The sequence below is a fragment of the Ovis aries genome, chromosome 20 (genome assembly GCF_016772045.2).
Source record: "Ovis aries strain OAR_USU_Benz2616 breed Rambouillet chromosome 20, ARS-UI_Ramb_v3.0, whole genome shotgun sequence".
NCBI lineage: Eukaryota > Metazoa > Chordata > Mammalia > Artiodactyla > Bovidae > Ovis > Ovis aries.
The window spans coordinates 7,922,522-7,945,755 of NC_056073.1; the positions used below are offsets into that span (position 1 = coordinate 7,922,522).

General features: G+C 58.5%; 1 protein-coding gene across 3 annotated transcripts in view; it reads left to right on the plus strand.

The window, feature by feature from the left end:
* ITPR3 (inositol 1,4,5-trisphosphate receptor type 3) overlaps window positions 1-23,234 on the plus strand; it is a 67,455-nt gene that overhangs the window by 32,343 nt on the left and 11,878 nt on the right. For 2 of the 3 annotated variants that reach the window (XM_060403581.1, XM_042236934.2), the window contains 28 exons: window positions 73-215; window positions 1,087-1,186; window positions 1,265-1,425; window positions 2,036-2,177; window positions 3,706-3,867; window positions 6,023-6,195; window positions 6,721-6,840; window positions 7,240-7,422; window positions 8,049-8,300; window positions 8,390-8,534; window positions 9,040-9,160; window positions 9,809-10,008; window positions 12,230-12,359; window positions 12,877-12,934; window positions 14,089-14,254; window positions 15,383-15,697; window positions 16,085-16,210; window positions 17,282-17,404; window positions 17,488-17,688; window positions 18,673-18,924; window positions 19,127-19,252; window positions 19,366-19,491; window positions 20,734-20,854; window positions 21,366-21,556; window positions 22,096-22,244; window positions 22,378-22,486; window positions 22,609-22,699; window positions 22,805-22,974. In XM_060403581.1, the coding sequence (XP_060259564.1) occupies window positions 73-215; window positions 1,087-1,186; window positions 1,265-1,425; window positions 2,036-2,177; window positions 3,706-3,867; window positions 6,023-6,195; window positions 6,721-6,840; window positions 7,240-7,422; window positions 8,049-8,300; window positions 8,390-8,534; window positions 9,040-9,160; window positions 9,809-10,008; window positions 12,230-12,359; window positions 12,877-12,934; window positions 14,089-14,254; window positions 15,383-15,697; window positions 16,085-16,210; window positions 17,282-17,404; window positions 17,488-17,688; window positions 18,673-18,924; window positions 19,127-19,252; window positions 19,366-19,491; window positions 20,734-20,854; window positions 21,366-21,556; window positions 22,096-22,244; window positions 22,378-22,486; window positions 22,609-22,699; window positions 22,805-22,974 (4,356 nt within the window). The remainder of the gene's footprint in view (window positions 1-72; window positions 216-1,086; window positions 1,187-1,264; window positions 1,426-2,035; window positions 2,178-3,705; window positions 3,868-6,022; window positions 6,196-6,720; window positions 6,841-7,239; window positions 7,423-8,048; window positions 8,301-8,389; window positions 8,535-9,039; window positions 9,161-9,808; window positions 10,009-12,229; window positions 12,360-12,876; window positions 12,935-14,088; window positions 14,255-15,382; window positions 15,698-16,084; window positions 16,211-17,281; window positions 17,405-17,487; window positions 17,689-18,672; window positions 18,925-19,126; window positions 19,253-19,365; window positions 19,492-20,733; window positions 20,855-21,365; window positions 21,557-22,095; window positions 22,245-22,377; window positions 22,487-22,608; window positions 22,700-22,804; window positions 22,975-23,234) is intronic. The other variant, XM_027959001.3, reaches the window with a different exon arrangement.

The following is a 23,234-nucleotide window of genomic DNA, read 5'->3' on the forward strand; positions in this document are numbered from 1 at the left end:
GGATCCTGAGTGGTTTCGGGGGGCCCGAGAGGAGGGAAGAGCTCCTGCCTGAGTCAGGGTGCCCACCCCCAGGGCGTGCAGGGCCGCTCAGGTCGCCGGAACGTTGGGGAGAAGATCAAGTACCGCCTGGTGGCTGTGCCCCACGGCAGCGACATCGCTTCCCTCTTCGAGTTGGACCCCACCACGCTGCAGAAGACCGACTCCTTCGTGCCCCGGTGGGTGGGCGCTGTGGGCCTGGGGTTGGGGGGGTTGCCTGGGCTGGTATCCGGACCCCCAGTACCCCCTGCTCCTCTGTCCTTCCTTCCATGACCCATCCCTCTGGAGATCCAGAGGCATCGCCGAACTCGGCATGTGCTGGGCCGTGGGCCCTGCACCCTGGGTGCCGCCTTCTCTCCAGTGTTCTTTACAGCCAGTTGGCCTGGGGCTCAGGACACACTGGGTGCAGGGGGTGGACTCCCTAACCTTTAAGGCCTTCCAACCTGGAGAGTTTAGGATGGAACATCAGGAAGCTTCCTGGGTGCCAGTCAGGCTTTAACATTGATCTCAGGCAGCTGACTCGGTCACTTGGCCTCGACATCCTCACCTGTGTAGTGGGATTATCGTGTTACCCATCAAAGGGCTGATGGGAGGATTACCTAATCCCTTATCTGCATCTTGAGGCCAGATGTACTTGGAGGTTCAGATTGTTTTTCATTTCTGAAAGGTAGTTGTGTTTCACAATGAAAGACATGACTATTTCTGACGTGAGACGCAGGCATGTTGACACTGAACGGGATAAATAGTGTAAATAACCTCATTTGTCCAAATGAATTTGGGTCCCGAGCTTGCATGCACGCCTGGGCTCTCGGAGCGCATGGGGTCTGGGGAGAGTGGGCGAGGTGTGAGGGCGTGGGAACTCACAGCAGTTAGCGCATGGCCTGGGGTTTCTCTCCTCTGGCTCCTCACCTGGGGGGGACAGGAACCCCTGGCCCACGGCCACTGGCTGTGGAGGCAGGAGGAAGATGCAGGGCCGCGGGGGTTAGAGCCGGCAGATGGCCGGGAGGTGCTTCGACGTGCTCTCTGTGCTCGGCCCCGACCCGCCCGCAGGAACTCTTACGTCCGGCTGCGGCACCTCTGCACCAACACATGGATCCAGAGTACCAACGTGCCCATCGACGTCGAGGAGGAGCGGCCCATCCGACTCATGGTGTGGGCCCTGAGGACTGGGGGCTGGGCTGGGGCCCACGTTGGTCCCTGGAGGCCCTGCTGACCTGTGTCCCTGCAGCTGGGCACCTGCCCCACCAAGGAGGACAAGGAGGCCTTCGCCATCGTGTCGGTTCCTGTGTCCGAGATCCGAGACCTGGACTTCGCCAACGACGCCAGCTCCATGCTGGCCAGCGCCGTGGAGAAGCTGCACGAGGGCTTCATCAGCCAGAATGACCGCAGGTGGGCCGCAGGGGCAGGGTTCCAGGGGCTCCCTGAGAGCCTTTGTCCTCCTGGGGTCGGTGTCTCGTGGACGAAGGCGTCAAAGCAGAAGCTGGACAGGCTAACGGGGTGACAGGCAGGGACTAGTCCCTGCCGAGCCCTGGCTGACTTTGAGCCCCAGGCTCACCGCTCGCATACTCCAAGAACTGGCTCTGTGATGGAGTCATCATTACCCCTGTTTCACTCATGATGGGATTGAGGCGCAGAGAGGTTTGGAGACTTGTCCGTGGTCACACAGCTAGTAAGTGGAAGGCAGGATGGAAATGCAGAGAGAGCCCTTCACACCAGACACCCCACGTGTGCCCTACTGGTTTTTGTCCAGGTCGGAGTATCCTGGGATTCTCTGTCTAGAGGGCACTTTGGAATCCAGGGTGGATGGGGGCAGGGGTGTATGTGGAGAGCAGCTCAGGGTGAGGCTGGGAGAGAAGTGGAAGGCAGGTGTCAGGCTGTGTGCTATGACGGCAGGGCTGGCTGTGGCGAAGGGCTGGTTGCCGCCGGGGGCAGGTGAGGGGGTCCTCGGGGTGCCCAGGGTCAGCCCTTCACACTCCTCACCTGGCGTCCCTTTGTGAAGGTTTGTTATCCAGCTGCTGGAGGACCTGGTGTTTTTCGTCAGTGATGTCCCCAACAATGGGCAGAACGTGCTGGACATCATGGTCACCAAGCCCAACCGCGAGCGGCAGAAGCTGATGCGAGAGCAGAACATCCTCAAACAGGTGGCCGCGCACACCTGGGGCTGGGCGGGCCTCGGGGCGGGCCCGTGGCCAGCGAGCAGGACGTCTTCTGTTTTTTTTTTTAGTATATATATGTGTTCTCTTTATTTTTGGCTGTGCTGGGTCTTTGTTGCTGCGCCTGGTCTGTCTCTGGCTTCTCCTTGGGGTGGCTTCCCTTGGTGCGGAGCACGGGCTCCAGGGCGTACGAGCTGCTGCCGATGTGGCTCCCGGCGTCTAGAGCACAGACTCAGTAGCTGTGGCTCACGGGCTTAGATGCCCCATGGCATGTGGGGTCTTCCAAATCAGGATCGAACCCGTGTCTCCTCCATTGGCAGACGGATTTTTTATTGCCGAGCCATGAGGGAAGGCTCACCTTTTTGACATGAGCTTGCCTTTTCACCTCTCCAGCTGAGCTGTGATCTCCCTGCTGTTTTCTCATCACTTCTTTAAACATTTTTTAAAAATTATTTTTTTAAAAATCTGAGATGCGGTTGGTCTCATCACCTCTTAAAATAAGTACTTCCCCTGCACTGTTACTGTGTGCCAGGCTCCGTCCTTAGTGCCCGTCACCTCATTTAATCCTCCCGACCCAGGGGAAGTCTCATTAATTATTATCCTCATTTCACCCTCGAGGCATGCAGAGGTTGGAGTCACTTGACCGAGTCCACAGCTTGGAAGCAGTAGGGCTAGGATTTTCATGCAGATGTCAGAGTGAGAACTTGTGCTTTAAACAATTTTTTTCCCCCAAATTTTTATTATGAAAAATTTCAAATGTTGAGCAAGTATTGAAAGAAGAGTACAGTGAACACGCACTCGTTACCATTTTGCCAGTCTGGCTTTCTGTAACTCTCCATCTCCACATCGCCCCTGTGTCCACGCATCTCAAAGGAGGGTGCACCTCACCTCTAAACGCTTCAGTCTGCATCTCCTAAGGGAAAAAGCATCGTTCTCTGTAAGCAGTCTCCTGACCACACCTAAGGAAACTATCGACAACACCCCATCCAGACCAGCGTTCTGGGCCTTTCCCCAAATGCCTGCTTAAAGCTCGTTTTTTTGGGGGGAATCAGGATCCAACTAAGGATTTCTCATCCCGTGTGATTCCGGCTCTTTGCTTGCCGTTCTATGACAGTTCTTCACCCACACCCAGTCCCCGAGTTAAACTTGTGTTTGGATAGGGCAGGCCTGCATCTGCCCCTTTAAGCTCTGGCCACTCTGCTTTGGCCTGCCTTTTCTCTTAGCCTCAGACCCCTGAGCTGCAGCCACCCTCAGCTCTCCCCGCAGAGGCTGAGCCAGGCCTGGGACCTGAGTTGAGACTAGGATTCGTGGTGGGGAGGGGCCAGCCGAGGCCAGTGTCCTGAGGACTCCAGCCAGGAGAGGGGAGCGGGTGAGGGGTGGGCTGGGGCCATGTGCAGCTGAGAACCAGCTGGGGGTTAACGTCAGGGTGGCCTCCGGGCAGGGTCAGCGTGAGGCTGAGGGTAATGAGGGTTGCGGGCAGATGTGGGGCGTCTTCCTGACTCTCCCTGCTCTCCAGATCTTCGGCATTCTGAAGGCCCCCTTCCGCGATAAGGGGGGCGAGGGCCCCCTGGTGCGGCTGGAGGAGCTGTCGGACCAGAAGAACGCGCCCTACCAGCACATGTTCCGCCTGTGCTACCGCGTGCTGCGCCATTCGCAGGAGGACTACCGCAAGAACCAGGTGGGCGCCGCCCGGCCTGCTGCCCCTGCCCGCCGGCCGGCTCCCGCTCTCCTTCACCCCGCCGTGCTCCCCAGGGCGCACCCCGCCGTGCTCCCCAGGGCGCACCCTGCACGTGCTCCCCAAGGCGTACCCCGCTGTGCTCCCCAAGGCGCACCCCGCTGTGCTCCCCAAGGCGCACCCCGCTGTGCTCCCCAAGGCGCACCCCCGCCGTGCCAGGCGCTGTCTCAAGGGGATCGGACTGCAGGCCGGTCCTCACGGCACACAGCCTGGCTCTGTCCTTTGAGGGACCTCACACTGGGTTTAATGTTCCACGATGGCTGTCTTGAGATTCTTAATGTTTGAATAAGAATCCTGCTATTTCTTTTCTTAAAAAAAAAAAAAAAAAAATTACCTCTAGTTGAATTCACTGAAGTAGAGTTGATGTGTTTCAGTTATAGCTATGTTCCTTTTTAAACTATTCTTTTCTACTATGCTTTGTCATAGGGTATTGAACGGAGTTCTCTGTGCTGTCCATTAGGATCTTACTGTTAATGCATTCTATGTACGCAAGCTCACATCCGCTAACCCCAGCATCCCCCCCTCCCTCCCCCAGCCCCTCCCCTCCCCCGGCACCCAGCAGCCTGTTCTCCGTGAGCCTGTTTGTTTCATGGATGAGTTCATTTGCGTCATAGTTTAGATTCCACATATAAGTAATATCATATGGTGTTTATCTTTCTCCTCTTAATTTCCCTTAGTATGATAATTTCTGTTGCTCTAAATGGTGGTATTATTATTATTTTTTAATGGCTGAATAGTATTCCACGGTGGGGTTTCCCTGGTGGCTCAGTGGTAAAGAATCTGCCTGCCAGTGAAGGAGACACGGGTCTGATCCGTGGGTTTGGAGAAGGAAATGGCAGCCCACTCCGGTGTTCTTGCCTGGAGAATCCCAGGGACGGGGGAGCCTGGTGGGCTGCTGTCTATGGGGTCGCACAGAGTCGGACACGACTGAAGCGACTTGGCGGCGGTGGCGGCAGCGTGTCTTGGCTGTTGTAAATAGTGCTGCTGTGAACACAGGGGTGAATGTATCTTTTTTAGTTATAGTTTTGTCTGAATATGTGCCCAGGAGTAGGATTCTTGGATCATATGGTAATTCTATTTTAGTTTTCCTAAGAACTTCCGTGCTATTTTCCATAGTGGCTGCACCACCTACATTCCCACTTACAATGTGGCAGAGTCCGCTTTCTCCCATACCCTCTCCAGCATCTGTTGTTTGTAGACTTTTTAATGATGGCCATTCTGACTGGTGTGAGGAGGTACCTCATTGTATTAATAGTTTTGATTTGCATTTCTCTAATGATTAGTGATATTGGGCACCTTTTCATGTACCTATTGGTCATTTGTATTTCTTTAGAGAGTTGTCTGTTTAGGTAGGTCTGTCCGTTTTTTGATCGGGTTCGTTTTTTGTTGTTGAGTTGTGTAAGCTATTTGTATATTTTGGAAGTTAAGCCCTTGTCAGGCACATCGTTTACAAATATTTTCTCCCATTCTGTAGGTTGTCTTTTCATTTTGCTTATGATTTCCTTTGCTGTGCAAAAGTTTGTAAGTTTGATTAGGTCCCATTTGTTTGTTTTTGTTTTCATTTTTATTGCCTTTGGAGACTGACTTAAGAAAACACTGGTACAGTTTGTCAGAGAATGTTTTGCCTGTGATCTCTTCTAGGAATTTTATGGTGTTGTATCTTAAAGTTTTTAAGCCATTTTAAGCTTATTTTTGGTGAGATGGTGTGTTCTAAGGTCATTGATTTACATATGGCTGTCCAGCTTTCCCAATGACACTTGCTGAAGAGACTTTCTGTTGTATATTCTGCCTCCTTTGTTGAATATTAATTGACCATAGGTGTGTGGGTTTGTTTCTGGGAAGAGTCTACTATCTCATTTTCACCGGGCCCCACCAGTCATGTAGTTGGTCTGCTAACAAACAGGGTCCCTCCGTTGTGGGGGTTTCACTCTGGCACGGAGCTAGATGGGAGCTAAATATCTATGGTACATGAACCCACCGTCGGCCTGGGGCTGGTGTCCTCTCCTAGACCCCTTAGCTTCCTAGGGTCTGGGGGCCCGGGAGGCAGCGTCCTGGAGCAGAGCGGGCTCCCTGTGACGCTTAACCTGGCGGTCCCTAGGAGCACATCGCCAAGCAGTTCGGGATGATGCAGTCCCAGATTGGCTATGACATCCTGGCTGAAGACACCATCACCGCCCTGCTGCACAACAACCGCAAGCTCCTGGAGAAGCACATCACCAAAACAGAGGTGGAGACCTTTGTCAGCCTGGTGCGGAAGAACCGGGAGCCCAGGTGGGCCCCCTCGCCGTCCCAGCCCACCACCCCTCCCTGCTCCCAGCACTGCCTGGGGAAGAGAGCCGCTGACGCTGGCTGTTAAATCTTGAAATAAATCCTTTTGCACTTGTTGGTAAACTGCCCCCTCTCTGAGGCCCTGGTCCCCCCAGCCCCTCACTGAGTCCCCTCCCAAATTTGGCCCAGTTTAACAGTAAGAATGTTGACTCCGATACAGCAGGAGGCCCCCAGAACCTTTTCCAGCAGGCGAGTCAGTGCCCACAGTGAAGCAGTTGAATATTTTGAATATCGCTCCTCCCCTGGGCGTCCTTTTCTCTGCCCCTCAGCAGTTAGCCCCAGGGTGATGCCCGCGGGCTGTCCCTCTGCCAGGGGAGTCCACAGCCCCAGCTCTGAGCTCTGGGAAGGGAGGAGGAGCAGTAAACTGCAGGCACTGGGGAGCTGGTGCTGCCAGCTGGGGAGGCGGAGGGGGCAGGGCTTTGCCCCTCCAGGGGCCTGCCTCTGAGCCCCTCCCTGCTGTCACCCCAGGTTCCTGGACTACCTGTCTGACCTGTGTGTGTCCAATCACATCGCCATCCCCGTCACCCAGGAGCTCATCTGCAAGTGTGTGCTGGACCCCAAGAACAGCGACATTCTCATCCAGACCGAGTGAGCTGGCTGCACCGTCTCCTGCCCGCGATTCAGTCTTCCCAGGGCTCCCCCTGCCCGGCTCCCCGGCCGCCTTAGAGCTGGGGCGCTGGTCGGCTTCAGGCTGGAACAGGCGCCCTGCTCTCTGCAGACAACCCAGAGCCTGCTGTGTGCCCAGCTCAGTGTCTGGCACGGTGTGGGGGAGGGCGGGGCCACAGAGGAGAGGGAGCCAAGGCCCCAGCCTTCCCGAAGCTCGTGGTCTGTCTAGGGTCCTGAGCTGGAGGTCGTTCCTGCAGGGGAGGCCGCCTGGGAGCTGGCCGGCCCTCAGCCCAGCTCCGGGAGGGGAGGCCGGTGTGGCTGCGGTGCTTGAGCGGGAGGGCTCCGGGCCCCGCTCCGATCGATGGTGCCGCGCCTCCACAGGCTTCGGCCCGTGAAGGAGATGGCGCAGTCCCACGAGTACCTGAGCATCGAGTACTCAGAAGAGGAAGTGTGGCTCACGTGGACCGACAAGAACAACGAGCACCATGAGAAGAGCGTCCGGCAGCTGGCTCAGGAGGCGCGGGCCGGCAACGCCCACGATGAGAACGTGCTCAGCTATTACAGGTGCCCGGGGTCCCCCCAGCCGGCTCGGTCGGGCCCTGCCCTGGACGAGCCCCAGTGGCTTCTGCGGGTGCTCCTGCCTTCTCCTCCACCCGCGAGGCCAAATCAGCATGACTGGGCGGCCCGAGGAGCCCTTGTTGGCCTGAGGACAGGCTCGGCACAGTGGCCTGAAAGAGACCCACAGCCCTTTCCCAACATCCACATTTTAAAAATAAGAACACTAGGTAACACTCATCAGATGCTCACTGTGTCCCCAGCACTGGTCAGAACACGTCACCCGATCACTCAGTTCAGCCTCACAACAACCCTGAGAGGCAGGGCCCGCCATTACCCACATTGTAAAGTTAGGGGGACAGGTGTGCATGTGTGCTAAGTCACTTTCAGACGTGTCTGACTCTGTGACCCTATAGCCCACCAGGCCCCTCTGTCCATCGGATTCTCCAGGCAGGAGTACTGGAGTGGGTTGCCATGTCCTTCTCCAGGGGGTCTTCCCTACCCAGGGATTGAACCCTCGTCCCTTTATAACTCTTGCATTGGCAAATGGGTTCTTTACCATTAGTGCCCAGGCGTGTGCTAGAAGCCCTTGAGAGCCCACTTGCCACGTCCTCACCGTCCTCCTTGCCCTGTAGGTACCAGCTGAAGCTCTTCGCCCGCATGTGCCTGGACCGGCAGTACCTGGCCATCGACGAGATCTCCCAGCAGCTGGGCGTCGACCTCATCTTCCTGTGCATGGCGGACGAGATGCTGCCCTTTGACCTGCGTGCCTCCTTCTGCCACCTGATGCTCCACGTGCACGTGGACCGCGACCCCCAGGAGCTGGTCACGCCCGTCAAGTTCGCCCGCCTCTGGACTGAGATCCCCACGGCCATCACTATCAAGGAGTGAGCTGGGTGGAGGAGGGCGGGCAGGGCCCGGCTGGAGTGGGCAGACCCCAGGGACCCTCATGCCTGGCCACCTCCACCTCCTCCAGCTACGATTCCAACCTCAACGCCTCCCGAGACGACAAGAAGAACAAGTTTGCCAGCACCATGGAGTTCGTGGAGGACTACCTCAACAACGTGGTCAGCGAGGCCGTGCCCTTCGCCAACGAGGAGAAGAACAAGCTCACCTTTGAGGTGGGTTGGGGCTCGCGGGATGCTGGCGTGGTCCCCCCTGGGGTGGGCGGTGCGATCCTTAACATAACTTCTCTCAGGGTCCTTGTCAGGGCGGGGAGACCGTGTAGACCACTGGGACTCCCCGGGAGGGAGGCTTCTGTCCTGACTCCCTGGAGAGGGCTGCCTCCTCCTGGTCCACGCACCCCATCAGCGCAGGGCTGGGTCGCAGGCAGGAGCCCCTAGCCCCTGCTTCCTGCATTTCTGCCCGGTCCTCCCCACAGTAACCTCCTCTGCAGGCAGGTCTTCCTTGGTAACTCTTTGGGGTCAGGCGGCGCTGATCTGGAACCCTTAGCTCCGTGTCATCCCAGCCCTGACAGGACCCTCGGTTATACCGGCTGAGCCCTGCTTGCCCGAGCAGGCCCTGCCCCCAGGAGGCCACGCCCCTTGCGAGGTCCCACCAATCACTGCTTTGGGCTCACGCAGGCCTTGGGCTCACGCGGGCCTCGGTCCCGCCCCCTCTCCGCAGGTGGTCAGCCTGGCGCACAACCTCATCTATTTCGGCTTCTACAGCTTCAGCGAGCTGCTGCGGCTCACTCGCACTCTGCTGGGCATCATCGACTGCGTGCAGGCCTACGAAGACCCAGGCGGTGAGGCCTCGCTCCCCTGCGCTCAGCGGCCCCCCCTGAGCAACGGAAGCCCTTTCCCATTCACCTTCCTGGGCATCCTGCCTCCTGGCTCTGCTGCCAGGGGGCGTCTTGGCTCCCTGTCTCCTCCAGCCTTGGCTGGGCCAGAGAGACCCCTCCTCTGAGCAAGGGCTGTGGGGTCTGGGCGAGTTGCCTTCCAACATCCTGGTCTTGAGGGAGATAATGAGGCCCTGCCTGGGGAGCTCCGGGTCAGATGGGGAGACGCACCCTGTTATCCAGGAACAGCCATCTGAGAGGAGACACAGCCTTGCTGTCAGGGGGACATAAACTCATCTAAACAAAAAGTGCGTGGAGACTGAGCCCAGGCTTTAGCGCTGTCCACACATTGTCCCTTGATCCCTCGTGCTCTGTAACAGCTCTTGTGATTTTCCACCGGAGGATTCTCACTGATCTCCCCACACGATTCACCTTTGCTCAGCCCTCCCTCCTTTTCGCAGATTTGGGATAGCTCACCTCCTCCAGGAAGTCTTCCTAGGTTACCCCTGCCCCTGCCTTAGGGTGGCTTTGCCCTGCAGATGACGGAGACAGAGGTAGACCAGATGCCCCTGTCATGCACCCTCCGTGACCCCGTTCCTGCTCCCCGCCCCACAGGCAAGAATGTGCGGCGGTCCATCCAGGGTGTGGGGCACATGATGTCCACCATGGTGCTGAACCGCAAGCAGTCTGTCTTTGGTGGCCCCAGCTTGCCTGCTGGTGCTGGGGCCCCTGAGCCGTTGGACAGGAGCAAGTTCGAGGAGAATGAGGACATTGTGGTGATGGAGACCAAGCTGAAGATCCTGGAAATACTGCAGGTGGCAGGGCCAGGAGTGTGGTGGGGCGTGTTGGGAAGAGGCCGGGGGGCGGGGAGCAGGTCTGGGTGGGTTGGTGAGGTGAGCCCCTCAGAGCACAGCATCTCGTGCTGGGAGGCTCCACACGGAGCCGTTTAGCCCAGTGATTCTCAAAGTGTGGTCCGCTGGCTGGCAGCATCAGCCTCACCTGGGGACTTAGAAGTGCAGGTTCTTGGGCCCTGCCCGAGATTTATGGATGAGAGATGCCGGAGGCCGGGCCCGCAGTCTGTGTGGTGAGAGGCCCTCCTGGTGGTCCTGGTATGCACCAAGGTCTGGTTGTGTCCCCTCGTCATACAGACGGGGAAAGGGAAGTGGGGAAAGAACTTTCCTGCAGTCACACAGACTTTGAGGCAGAGCTAGAGGTTTGAGAGCCCATTTCCTGGTGGGGTGGACACAGTCAGCCTTCTTCTTGGTCTGAGGCCCCCAGCAGCACTTGGGGAAGGGGCTGACGGGTCCTGAGGAGGGAGAAGGACCCTTGCTTTTGCTGTGCTGCCACCAGGGGGTGGGAAGGGTGATGTGCCCTTCCTGGGGACCCCGTCTGGGCAGGGTCTGCTTAGGAGAGTCAGAAAAGGGGGCCTCTGACTCATTTCGGGGGCTGGGGGCTATCAGATCTGAGTCCTGGGCGTGGCCTGAGGCTCTGTGCCCCTTGACACGGAGGACAGAGGCAGCAGAGGAGCCTGAAACTTGTGTCGTCAGCCCACCCTGCAGTGGCCTCCCCTGCTCTCCTACATTCCTTGGCTCCTGGGAAGCCCAGGGTCTGTCTGACACAGTGGGGTGGGAGGACCGCAGTCCTCTGGATCTGGGGCGCGTCCTTCCTATCCCTGTCCACGTCCAGCCTGGGAAGGAGTGCCTGAGTGGGCCGGGATGGGGGGTGTCTGCCTTGTTCTGAGAGGAGGTACCACCCCCACCAGTGGGGCAGGAGCCGGGGACAGGCGCCCTGGACCTCCCTGGGAGGAGGAGTCTTTATATGTTTTAGTGAAGTATAGTTGATTTATAATGTTATTAATTCCTGCTGTGCAGCAAAATGATTCCGTTATATGTACATATATACATTCTTTTTCTATATTTTTCTACTATGGCTTATCACAAGATAGTAAATGTAGTTCCCTATGCAATATAGTAGGACCTTGTTCGTCCGTTCTACACATAATAGTTTGCCGTATATTATATACGTGTATAATATATTATCTACATCTATTATATTTCATCATATGTTACATGAAATTATATTACATATAATGTAACATATAATATACATTTAATATGTATTATATAACACAATATTACGTTACGTATAATATAATGTGCAACCCCAAACTGCCACTCCCTCCCTCCCCCACTTCCCCTCCCCCTGGCAACCACAAGTCTGTTCTGTCTGTGAGACTGTTTCTGTCTCATAGGTAGGTTCCTTTGTGTTTTTTAGTTTCCACAGTTAAGTGGTATTATATGGTATTTGTCTGCTTGAGTTTCTTCATTTATTATGATGATCTCTATCTCCATCCATCCATGTTGCTGCAGATGGCACCGTTTCATTCTTTTTTATGGCTGAGTCGGTCCCCTGGTGGCTCAGACGGTAAAGCGTCTGTCTATCAGTGTGGGAGACCTGGGTCCGATCCCTGGGTCAGGAAGATTCCCTGGAGAAGGAGATGGCAACCCCCTCCAGTACTCTTGCCTAGAAAACCCCATGGACGGAGGAGCCTGGTGCAGGCTACTGTCCATAGGGTCGCAAAGAGTCGGACACGACTGAGCGATTTCGCTTCAGTACTCCATCACACACACACCCACACACACACCCACATCTTCTTTATCCGTCCCTCTGTTGATCGGCCTTCAGGTTGCCTCCTTGTCTTGGCTGCTGTGAATAGTGCCGCTGTGAACACAGAGGCGCCTGCATCTTTCTGAATTGCAGTTGTGTCTGGGTGCATCCCCAGGAGTGCGATTGCTGTACCGTATGGCAGCTCTGTTTGTAGCTTTCTGAGGACCCTCCAGACAGTCCTCCATGCGCCTGCGCCAGCTTGCATTCCCAGGGGAGAGGGGTCTCGCTGCCCTGGTTGTGATGGCCCACGGAGTCCCATGCTTCCGTGCGGGGCCTCCCCAGCGCCAGGGCTCGTCCGGGGTGGCCCCTCACTCCTGCCACGAGCTTGGTCTCAGACCTGTCCTCACCCCATCCTCCCCCCTTCTCCAGTTCATCCTCAACGTCCGCCTGGATTACCGCATCTCCTACCTGCTGTCTGTCTTCAAGAAGGAGTTTGTGGAGGTGTTTCCCATGCAGGACAGTGGGGCCGATGGCACGGCCCCTGCCTTCGACTCCACCAGTGAGCCCCGCCCCTCCCTTCACCCCAGCTTCCGGCCGAGGCTGGGTGACTTGATGCACCACGAGGGGCTGCGGTCTGGGGCCGCCTCTGGCCAGCGCCCCTACCCTGCCCTCGTTTCCCAGGCTGCAAGGGCCCTTCCTCCCTGTTGTCCCACTTACCGTCCCAGAGAGGGAGCAGGGCAGGGGTCATCCCCCTCCAGTTCCTAAATGGGGAGACTGGGGCCCCCGGGAGGCAGGGGCTTGCCCACGACCATCGTCAGTGAGAGGCTGAGCCAGGCCTGCTCCCCCAGCCAGGATCCCTGCTTGCGCCTGCAGGTCTGTGGGCTGCCCCACAGGTCCCTGCCCTGGGCGGTTCCACTTCCACCCCCAGGAGAGGCAGGCAGAGCGGCGGGCAGCCGCCCAGTCAGTGTGGAGGCACGGGAGGTCTTGGCGTCACCCTGCTCCCTCTTCCCGTGCTCCCCGTTGTCCTGCATGCGGACAGCCTCCAGCCTCCATCTGCCCCCTCTTACTCCCTGCAGCCGCCAACATGAACCTGGACCGCATTGGGGAGCAGGCGGAAGCCATGTTTGGAGTGGGGTGAGGCTGGGGGTGAGGCGGGTGGTGTGGGTGGGGTTGGGTGGGTGATGAGGATACAGGCTGGAGACCCTTCACTCCTTGGTTAATCTTCCTGCAGACCCTTGCCAGGCCCTGGGGTAGAGGTCCCCCGGCTTTGTGCTCTGACTTTCCCTTGCTTGCCTAAACCCAGTGATACCGGGGCTCCTTGGGCCCCAGTGTCATTCCGGCCATCCCCTGCCTGCACTCAGGGCAGTTGTGCCTGTTGATTTGTCAGGAGCTGGGCCAGGTAGCCGGAGGTGCCTCCCTGTGTCCACAGTAGGGAGGCCAGGCTGCTCTTCAAGGGGGTGGGCGTCACTCCAGGAGCTGGGGGCTCTTAACTATTTCTGTGCCATACCCTTGGCGTCTGGTGAAGCCTTTGGCTCCCTTCCCAGGATGGAGTTTTTATTTTTTTAAATTTCTGGCGCGCTGCACAGCTTATAAGACCTTAGTTCTGCCACCAGTGATTGAACTCAGGCCCTCGGCAGTGAAAGCACGGAGTCCTAACCACTGGGCAGCCAGGGAGTTCCTGGAGTAGCATTTTAAAATTCAGAATGCAACGCACATAGGATTATTATTACAAAGGAAATCAGTGGCATTGGGATGCAGTTATCAAAATATTGGAGAAAACAAATTTGAAGTGACAGTTATATATGTGCTTCTTTATTAACACGTGAAATAACAATCCGCACCGGAGGTGTAATTAGTACCATTCCTTTGAAGTAGTGATGAATGTAAATATTTTGCAATTTCTGTAACAACTCTGAAGTGATAGGAAAGCATCTGTGATTTTTTTATTGGTGACAGAGTCACAGGTACTGCTCATTTTTCTCACCAAAGGAAACACTACATTTTGGTGGGAGGTTGGTGAAAAGAAAGATCAGCTTTCCGCTCGCCTCTGTTTGTGGCCTGAGCCTCTTTCTGTGAATCCTGTGGGGGGGTCTGTGGGTTTCCTGGGAGAGTCCTGGGCTTAGCTGCATCCCCGCAGGGCATCGGGTGGCCCTCGGGACACAGCGATCCTGGAGGTGCCCATGGTGGTGGCTGTTTGCAAAGTCAGCAGGAGGACACGGTGCCCTGGCTGTCTGGCAGGTGGTGGGGAGCCTGCATATCCCGACCGTCACACCCTCCCCTCCCCGCAGGAAGACCAGCAGCATGCTGGAGGTGGACGATGAGGGTGGCCGCATGCTGCTGCGCGTGCTCATCCACCTCACCATGCACGACTACGCCCCGCTGGTCTCAGGGGCCCTGCAGCTGCTCTTCAAGCACTTCAGCCAGCGCCAGGAGGTCATGCACACCTTCAAGCAGGTGCACCCCCCTCCCCCCGATGGAGCACCCAGCCCTCGGGGAGGTGCTCCCCCCTCCCCTGTTGGAGCACCCAGCCTTTGGGGAGGTGCTCCCTCCTCCCCCAATGGAGCACCCAGCCCTCGGGGAGGTGCACCCCCCCTTCCCCGCCCGATGGAGCACCCAGCCCTTGGGGAGGTGCTCCCCCTTCCCCCGATGGAGCACCCAGCCCTTGGGGAGGAAGGCCTGAGAAGTCTTCCTGGGGGCCAGAGGGTCACCCGGCCCTGGCCACACACTGAGCGCTGGGAGGGGGAGACGAGGATGGGGCAGCTTGAGATACATCCCTGGGGTCTGGCCTTGCTGAGCTCCTTGCAGGTAACACCACCTTGAGTCTTGACAACTTTGATCTCCTCTCAGCCTGACTCCAGGCCTGATGTCATGTCTTATGAGGCAAACAGCACATTCTAGTTTGCGAACTCTACCATGGGCACCTTTGCTATTTCGCATCATGCCTGGCACAAAGTCACCTCTTACCAAGGGGATTGGCTTTGTTTCTGTGATGTCACGCAGTCTTGACAGCTCCCAGTGAGAGGGCACTGGTGTTTAACAGGTGTGCTAGGCCGCAGGCGCTGAGCACTGGGTCTGCGTTCGTGGAATTCTCCAAGCAGCCTGACAGTGAGATTTTGACTCTCATTCCCGCTTTACAGATGGGGGAAATTGAGGCCCGGGGGAGCTTTCCTCCCTTACCCATGGACCCAGAGCAAGTGAGGTGGTGACGGAGTCAGGGTTCAGGTCCCAGCACTCGGTGATGTCAGTATGCTTTGCTCTGCCCTGTTCTGTTCTGTGTGAACAGGTGACAGGCCACAGCAGCATGTGACATGAGCCACTGAGTAACTGAAGCCAGGTGATGAGATAGCTCATGACCAGGGATGCAGGGAAGTCTGCGGCCAATCAGGGAAAGCTTCCTGGAGGCGGTGAACTTAGAGCAGAGCCATAAACACCAAGTCGGATCTGGCTCGGTGGAGAGGAGCAGGGGTGGAGAGGAGAGGCCAGGAGCAGAGAGGCCTGGACAGGGCAGGTGCTGGGCGTCTCTACGAGGCCGTGGACTTGGGGGTGCCCATCTCACCAGGCACGCTTGCGGTTGACCTTCAGGTGCAGCTGCTGATCTCAGCCCAGGACGTGGAGAACTACAAGGTGATCAAGTCTGAGCTGGACCGACTGCGGACCATGGTGGAGAAGTCAGAGCTGTGGGTGGACAAGAAGGGCACCAGCAAGGGCGAGGAGGGGGAGGCCGGCCCCACTAAAGACAAGAAGCAGGTGCGTGGGATGTGGGGCCCAGGGCGGGGCCCTGGGAGGCCGGGCCTGGCTGACCCCGCTCCCCTGTTCCCCCAGCGGCCCACAGACGAGGAGGGCTTTCTGCACCCGCCTGGAGAGAAGAGCAGCGAGAACTACCAGATCGTCAAGGGCGTGAGTGGCTGTGTTCTGGGGGTGGGTCTGCGGGCCCCCTGCCCCGGAGGCTCCATGCTGCCTCTCCTGCCTCAACTCCAGCTGGCTTGCAGGAAATCCTCCAGCATTCCCCGAGTGTTAAACACAGCCCTGCCAAGGTCCAGATGGAATTATTTTAAAGCTGAAGGAGTTCAGTGAAATTCCACTTCACAGTCTAGTTGTTCTGTTGACTTGTGCGAGTGGAATCGGCTTTTCCGTGCTCGCGGCCTTGTGTCGATCGGGTTCAGTGGCTGCGGCCCCCTTCCCTCTTCCTGGCCCCGCGGGAGCTGCGGCTCTGCTGCGGTTGGCCCTGGGGAAGCCTGAGGAAGTGGGCAGGGGCTCCGGGTTCACCCTCCCCCCACCCCGCAGATACTGGAGCGGCTGAACAAGATGTGTGGCGTGGGGGAGCAGATGAGGAAGAAACAGCAGCGGCTGCTCAAGAACATGGACGCCCACAAGGTCATGCTGGACCTGCTGCAGATCCCCTACGACAAGGTGAGCCCGACCTTTGATCTCTGACTCCCCAGGGCAGCTGCACCCTGAACCCAGACCCAACCCAAACCACACACTGACCCCTGATGCCGACCTGACCTGCCTCACGCTGACCTTTTACTTCGGCCTGCCCCACATACCGAGACCCTTGAATCCAATCTTAGTATTCTTGACCTTTGACCTTCCACCCTTCATCTTGATCCACTTGGACCTTGAATTGACTCCCGCCTCACCCTGGTTCATGACCTTGACCCTAGCTTCTATTTCGCTCTCTGCTCTAATCCTCATACTCCAGCTTCATTAAAAATTTTTTTTTTTTTAAATTTGGCTGTGCTGGGTCTCCACTGCTATGTGGCTTTTCTCTGGTTGCCGTGAGTGGGGGCTGCCCTCTGGTAGTGCTGCTCGGCCTTCTCGTTGCGGCGGCTCCTCTAGTTGAGGAGCGCGGGCTGCAGGGCGCTCTGACTTCAGGAGCTGCAGTGCTGCCTGTCAGTGGCTGCGGCTCCCGGGCGGCAGGGTACAGGCTCAGTAGTTGTGGAGCACGGGCTGGGTTGCTCCTTGGCAGGTGGTTATCTTCCTGATCAGGGATCCAGCCCGTGTCTCCTACATGGGCAGGTGGACTCCTTACCACTGAATCCCCAGGGAAGCCCACCCTCAGCTTCATTTAACCTTTGACCTTCAGCTTCATTACCCTGACCAACATTGACCCCAGCCTTTCCTTGACCCCCGACTTTGAGTTTTCACCCTAGCCTTACCCTGGTTGTCCCCAAGCCCACCCTGGCCCCTGACTCCAAACATAGCTTCATCTCAACCATAGACCCCTTCCTATGACTCATGGTGATCTTGATCTGCCCCCAGGTTTAAGGCTCTGACACCCCCTCAGTGTTCACCTGACCTGATCCCTTAGCCTTGCTCCCCGACTCCATCCTCATCTCAGGCTCTGACCCTCAGTTCCTCCCACATATCCGTCTCCTGACCCACCTTGAACCTGGCCACCTGTGGTCCCAGTGCTGAGCCCTGACGCACCCCCACACCGGGCCTGGCCTGGGCACCCTCTCCCCTGCTCTCCACATCCAGGGCGACGCCAAGATGATGGAGATCCTGCGCTACACACACCAGTTCCTGCAGAAGTTCTGCGCGGGGAACCCCGGCAACCAGGCCCTGCTGCACAAGCACCTGCACCTCTTCCTCACGCCGGGGGTGAGGGCACGGGGTCAGGCGGCGGGCGGGGGGCGAGCGCCAGACGCCCCTCTCTGACGGCCGCCCCGCCCGCCCACCCGCAGCTGCTGGAGGCGGAGACTCTGCAGCACATCTTCCTGAACAACTACCAGCTCTGCTCCGAGGTCGGGGAGCCCGTCCTGCAGCACTTCGTGCACCTGCTGGCCACGCACGGGCGCCACGTGCAGTACCTGGACTTCCTGCACACCGTCATCAAGGCCGAGGGCAAGTACGTCAAGAAGTGCCAGGACATGGTCATGACCGAGGTGAGGGCGCATGGCGGTGCTCCGGCGGCGGGTGGGTCGCAGGGGGGGGTGCCGGGCGCACACGGGGACAGGACAGACGCTGAGGCTGGGGGAGCAGGACTCGGGCTACGGCCTAACAGAGCTGGGCCTGCGGGTGCTCAGGTGCCTGGTGGAATTCAGGTCAGAGGCCTGAGAGAGCTCAGGCGCCCATCCTTCACTTGTCCTCGTTGATTTATAAGTCATGGAGCACCTGCTGCGTGCCAGGCGCCGTGTACCCCTGGGCGAAACCACTCCAGTATGAGCTCTGCGGGCAGGAGCCGCAGCGGGGCCGGGTCACAGCCTTTGCCAGGGCGTCGTAGAACACGACCACGTGCATGTTGCCAGGGACCCGGTGTCTGGCGCATAGTAGGTGCTCAGTAAAGAAATGAAGAATGAGGGGCTGAGCCTAAATCTGGAACAGACATGCTGTCTGCCCTGGAGCATCTTGCAGCCTGGGGCGGGGCAGGGAGAGAAAGGAGCAAATGCCAGAGGGAGATGAGGAACTTAATTGGTGAGCTGGGAGTACCGTGCGGGGTTCATTCCTGACTGCTCTCGTTATATTAACTGTGACGAACAGAATTGCTGACACGACAGGGACGCAGCTCCTGGAGGGTTTAAATTACAGCGGTGGAAACACAGGGGAGGACAGCACAAGTCGGGCTTACAACAGGCTTCCTGGCGGAGGCGCCTCTGAGACAAGCCCAAGTGGGATTTCTTTCCTTAGAGGAAGGAGGTCCTTCCTGGGTCTGGAGTTCGATGTCCCAGCTGATAGCAGAGGGTCTGAGATACCAGCCTAGGGCCCCGAGGGCCAGGAAACCCCAGACACTCAGGCAGGGGAGAGTTTTCCTGTGTGTTGGGTGCAGGCCAGGCTCAGAGCCCCGGTCTTTCCCTGGGGACGGCAGGTGAGGGCTGGGGCCCCGGGCCTGCTGGACCGAGGGGCCCGACATGCCCTCTTCTTGCCCACAGCTGACCAATGCAGGTGACGACGTGGTCGTGTTCTACAACGACAAGGCCTCGCTGGCCCACCTGCTGGACATGATGAAGGCTGCCCGCGACGGCGTGGAGGACCACAGCCCCCTCATGTACCACATCTCCCTGGTGGACCTGCTGGCCGCCTGCGCCGAGGGCAAGAACGTCTACACCGAGATCAAGTGCACGTCCCTGCTGCCCCTGGAGGATGTGGTGTCTGTGGTGACACACGAGGACTGCATCACCGAGGTGGGGATGCAAGCATCGGGGGGCCGGGCTGGGGCAGCCCCTCGGTCCCGCTCGGGGAGGGGCGGGACGGGGCTGGGAGGCGGGGAGGCTGGCAGAGGAGCCGGAGGAGGTCGGGCAGAAGCACGAAAGGGAGAGCCTGGCTGGGGCCGGGGCCGGGGCCGGGTGCCGCTGGCGCCCTGACCTCCCAGCCCTGCCTGCCCAGGTGAAAATGGCCTACGTGAATTTTGTGAACCACTGCTACGTGGACACGGAGGTGGAGATGAAGGAGATCTACACCAGCAACCACATCTGGACCCTCTTTGAGAACTTCACCCTGGACATGGCTCGGGTGTGTGCCTGTGGGAGCGTGGGCCTGAGCTGGCCCCTGGAGGGGGACCCGGCTGCCTCCGTCATGGGGCGTGAGTGGAGAAGGTCCCCAGGCATTGGTCTCTTCTACTCCAGGTTTGCAGCAAGCGTGAGAGGCGCCTGGCTGACCCCGCCCTGGAGAAGTACGTGCTGACCGTCGTGCTGGACACCATCAGCGCTTTCTTCAGCTCCCCGTTCTCTGAGAACAGCACCTCCCTGCAGGTGGGCGCCTGCTGCGGGCCGCTTCGGGGCAGGGAGAGCCAGAGTGTGCATATTCACGTTGCCTTGCCGTGCATTAGTTGTCAATGCTGTGTAACAAGTTGCCCCCAGTCCACAAACATGCATTACCTCACAGTTTCTGTGGGTTGGGAATTACAGTGGGAACTGCCACAGATCAGGAATTCCTAGATTCGCCTGGGTCTCGGGGTGACCAGGGACACCAAAGGGGGTGGCCGTTACCCACCAAAGACAAGGTGTGATGCTTACCACAGTGGCTGGCAGAGCTGAAGCAGGGGAGTCGGATGCGAAGAATCTTCCAAGTTGGCCTTGCTCCTCTGCAGAAGAGCTCTAGGCTGTGAACAGGTGTTGGACTTGGATGTCTGAGAGTCACAGGCCCCCAGTCAGTCCTCAGACTCAAGCCGGGTCACAGCCCCAGAGCCCCTTGAGGAAGGAGCCTACTACCTAATTCATAAACATTGGAAGGACATGCAGGAAACCAATCAGAGTGCTGCCTGTAGGTAGAGGGGCTGAGAGTGGAGCAGGGATAGTGTGTCTTAGAGTAGCAAGAAAGCTCTGGGTCCCACTCTCCCAGCCAGCACGGGCTTGTTTGACACATGGGTTTGGTCCCTCGGACCCCTCTGGGACTTAGTGATATGTATCAATTTTCCCTGTCTCTTAGCAGCTACAGGGCAGAGAATGAGAGAGTAGGGTGAGAGGTTCACGGGTTGGGGCAAGAATCCCTGAAGTATTCCTTTTTAATTTTTATTTTATTATTTATTTTGGCTGTGCCATGTGACTTGAGGGATCTTAGTTCCCCAATCAGGGATCAAACCCTGGTCTTGAGCAGTGAAAGCAAGGAGTCCTAACCACTGGACGTCCAGGGAATTCCCGAAGTGTTCCTTTTCATAACTTTTTTGTTTAGAACCATGTAAATAGTTCCCCTTTCCACAGCATTTAATTTATTGGAAACTCTTTTAAAGGAAGAAAAGGGTCAGCAATAGTTATAAGCCCCAGGCCTGGACCATGGGGAGTTCTCACAGGGGTGCCATGTACAGTTGGGCAGGTTGTGTGCTGCTGAGAGGAAAGGGGGTGCTTTTTTCCAACTGGCACAAAGGCCCATGGTAGCTATTGGTGGTCCTGTCCCTCTCCCTACACCCAGACTCGGTGAGCCTGGGCCTGGGGTGCGGGGCTGCCCAGGGAGGAGGGCGGGCCAGGCTGCCGCAGCAGGCACGTTGCCTCTTGCAGACGCACCAGACAATCGTGGTACAGCTGCTGCAGTCCACCATGCGGCTGCTTGAGTGTCCGTGGCTGCAGCAGCAGCACAAGGGCTCCGTGGAGGCCTGCATCCGGACCCTCGCCATGGTGGGTGAGTGTCCCGGGGCACTGGGCAGCCCCCACCACCCCTCCCCTCCCCTGCCTCTGCCTCTGCCCCGGGGATGCCTGCCCTCCCAGTAAATACCTTATCCCCACGTTCGTCCATCAGCTGCTCCTAGGTGGTGCTCAGTAAGTCCTCCCTCGTGTCTAACTGGCATCTGGCAATCCAGAGAAGCTGTTTTCTGCTCTGAGTCAGTTCCCCAGAGGAGAGTGCTGGGGGATATCCTCAAGCACAGTTTTTTGGGCTTACATATGGTCTCAGGCAGGAAGAGGCTGTAGGTTGTTAGGGAGGTGGGTAGAGTGGAGGGGAGGGGTCCGCGTGGAGCCAGTGTGGAAACAGAGGCAAGAACTCCCTCTTTTTATCCCCAAAAGGGAAGAGGGCACCTCAGTCCAAGTTGGGACCAGTGTGGGGGCCCCAGCACCCTCAGCCCTGCCCCCCTGAGCCTGGCCCTTCTGGCTGAGCCCCGACCAGCCCTCCAGCACCCCGACCCCTCTCCCCTCAGCCAAGGGCCGGGCCATCTCGCTGCCCATGGACTTGGATGCCCACATCAGCTCACTGCTCAGCAGTGGCGCCAGCTGTGTGGCTGCCGCCCAGCGGAATGCCTCCAATTACAAGACAGCCACGCGGGCCTTCCCCCGTGTCATGCCCACAGCCAACCAGTGGGACTACAAGAACATCATCGAGAAGCTGCAGGTGGGCGGGGCGCTGTGGCAGGGCTGCTTCTGGACAGGCCTGTGCTTGGGGTGTCCTTTCTGGACTGTCCATTCCCGCCCGGAGGGAGCTGGCTAGCTTGTCCCATCCTGGGGGCCGCCAGGGGCAGGGGCTCTTCCAGGGCTGGCTCTCACCAAGGGGGCTGGGACGCCTCTTGCTCGAGATAGCACCTTCGTGTTGCTCTCTCACCCTTACATTGTCTCACTGGCTTCCAGACGGGGCGTGGTGGGTCACTGTCCTCCTGTGGCAGAAGACTGAGGCCCAGAGAGGGCGAGGGGCTTGCCCAGGCCCGCACGGAGCTAGAGAAGGGGCTGGGGGAAAGGCCAGGGTGTGCTGGGGGCTCCGAGCAGCCAGGTGTCCCGCTCTGTGCCTGGCGGCTCTGCGGGCCCAGAGCCCTCAGATGAGGGCGGTCAGTCTGTGGGGCCCTTTGGTGCTGGGGAGTGGTGGTCACGTCCTGGTCATCTCTTGGGCCTGGGTGGCCTGCAGCTCGCCCAGCGGTGACCCCGCCTTGCCCACCGCAGGACATCATCACTGCCCTGGAGGAGCGGCTGAGGCCCCTGGTGCAGGCCGAGCTGTCCGTGCTGGTGGACGTCCTGCACTGGCCCGAGCTGCTCTTCCTAGAGGGCAGTGAGGCCTACCAGCGCTGTGAGAGTGGGGGCTTCCTGTCCAAGTGAGTGCTGATCCAGGGCCCGGGGGTGCAGGGGCACAATGGCCCAGGGTGGGGAAGGCCTGGGGGGTTGGGGGCGGTGGCCGTGCAGGTGGTAAGGGGCTGCCCCGAGCACGGCCCCCTCCGCTGCGGCCAGGCTGATCCAGCACACAAAGGACCTTATGGAGTCGGAGGAGAAGCTGTGCGTCAAGGTGCTAAGGACGCTGCAGCAGATGCTGCTGAAGAAGACCAAGTACGGGGACCGGGTGAGTGCCTGGAGGGCTGGGTGCCAGGAGGGCCTGGCCACGGGAGGCTCAGGGCCAGGACTGCCTGGCTGGATGGTAGAGGGGGAGACGGGTTGCCATGGGCCTTGCTCCCTTCCCTGCAGGGCAACCAGCTGCGCAAGATGCTGCTACAAAACTACCTCCAGAACCGGAAGTCCAGCTCGAGGGGGGACCTCCCGGACCCCATGGGCACCGGTCAGTCCTGTGTCCCCCCTGCTAGGCCTCTGGGGAGCCAGTTCACCCCAGGCCTTTCCTTCCCCTCCCTCCACGCTCCTCCCTAAGTGAGTTTCCTGCCTCCAGGCCTGGACCAAGACTGGTCGGCGATTGCAGCCACCCAGTGCCGGCTGGACAAGGAGGGGGCCACCAAGCTGGTGTGTGACCTCATCACCAGCACCAAGAACGAGAAGATCTTCCAGGAGAGCATCGGCCTGGCCATCCGCCTGCTGGATGGCGGCAACACCGAGATTCAGGTGTGCCAGTCGCTGAGGCCCTGTGGGCGGGCATCCAGCCCCAGGGGGCAGTGCCAGTCCAACTATTTGGCGGCTCTGCCTCCTGTGTCTGCTCTGTGTCACGTGGCCCTTGTCCATCCTACACCCCTGTGCTGCTCCATCCCCGCCTGGGCCTGTTGCCCACCATCTCTGCCCCAATTATGTCCACCGTTCTTGCCTCGCAGCCTCTGCTCAGGCCTCCTTCCCTGCCCTCCCACATGCTCCTTAGCTTTTGGTATCCA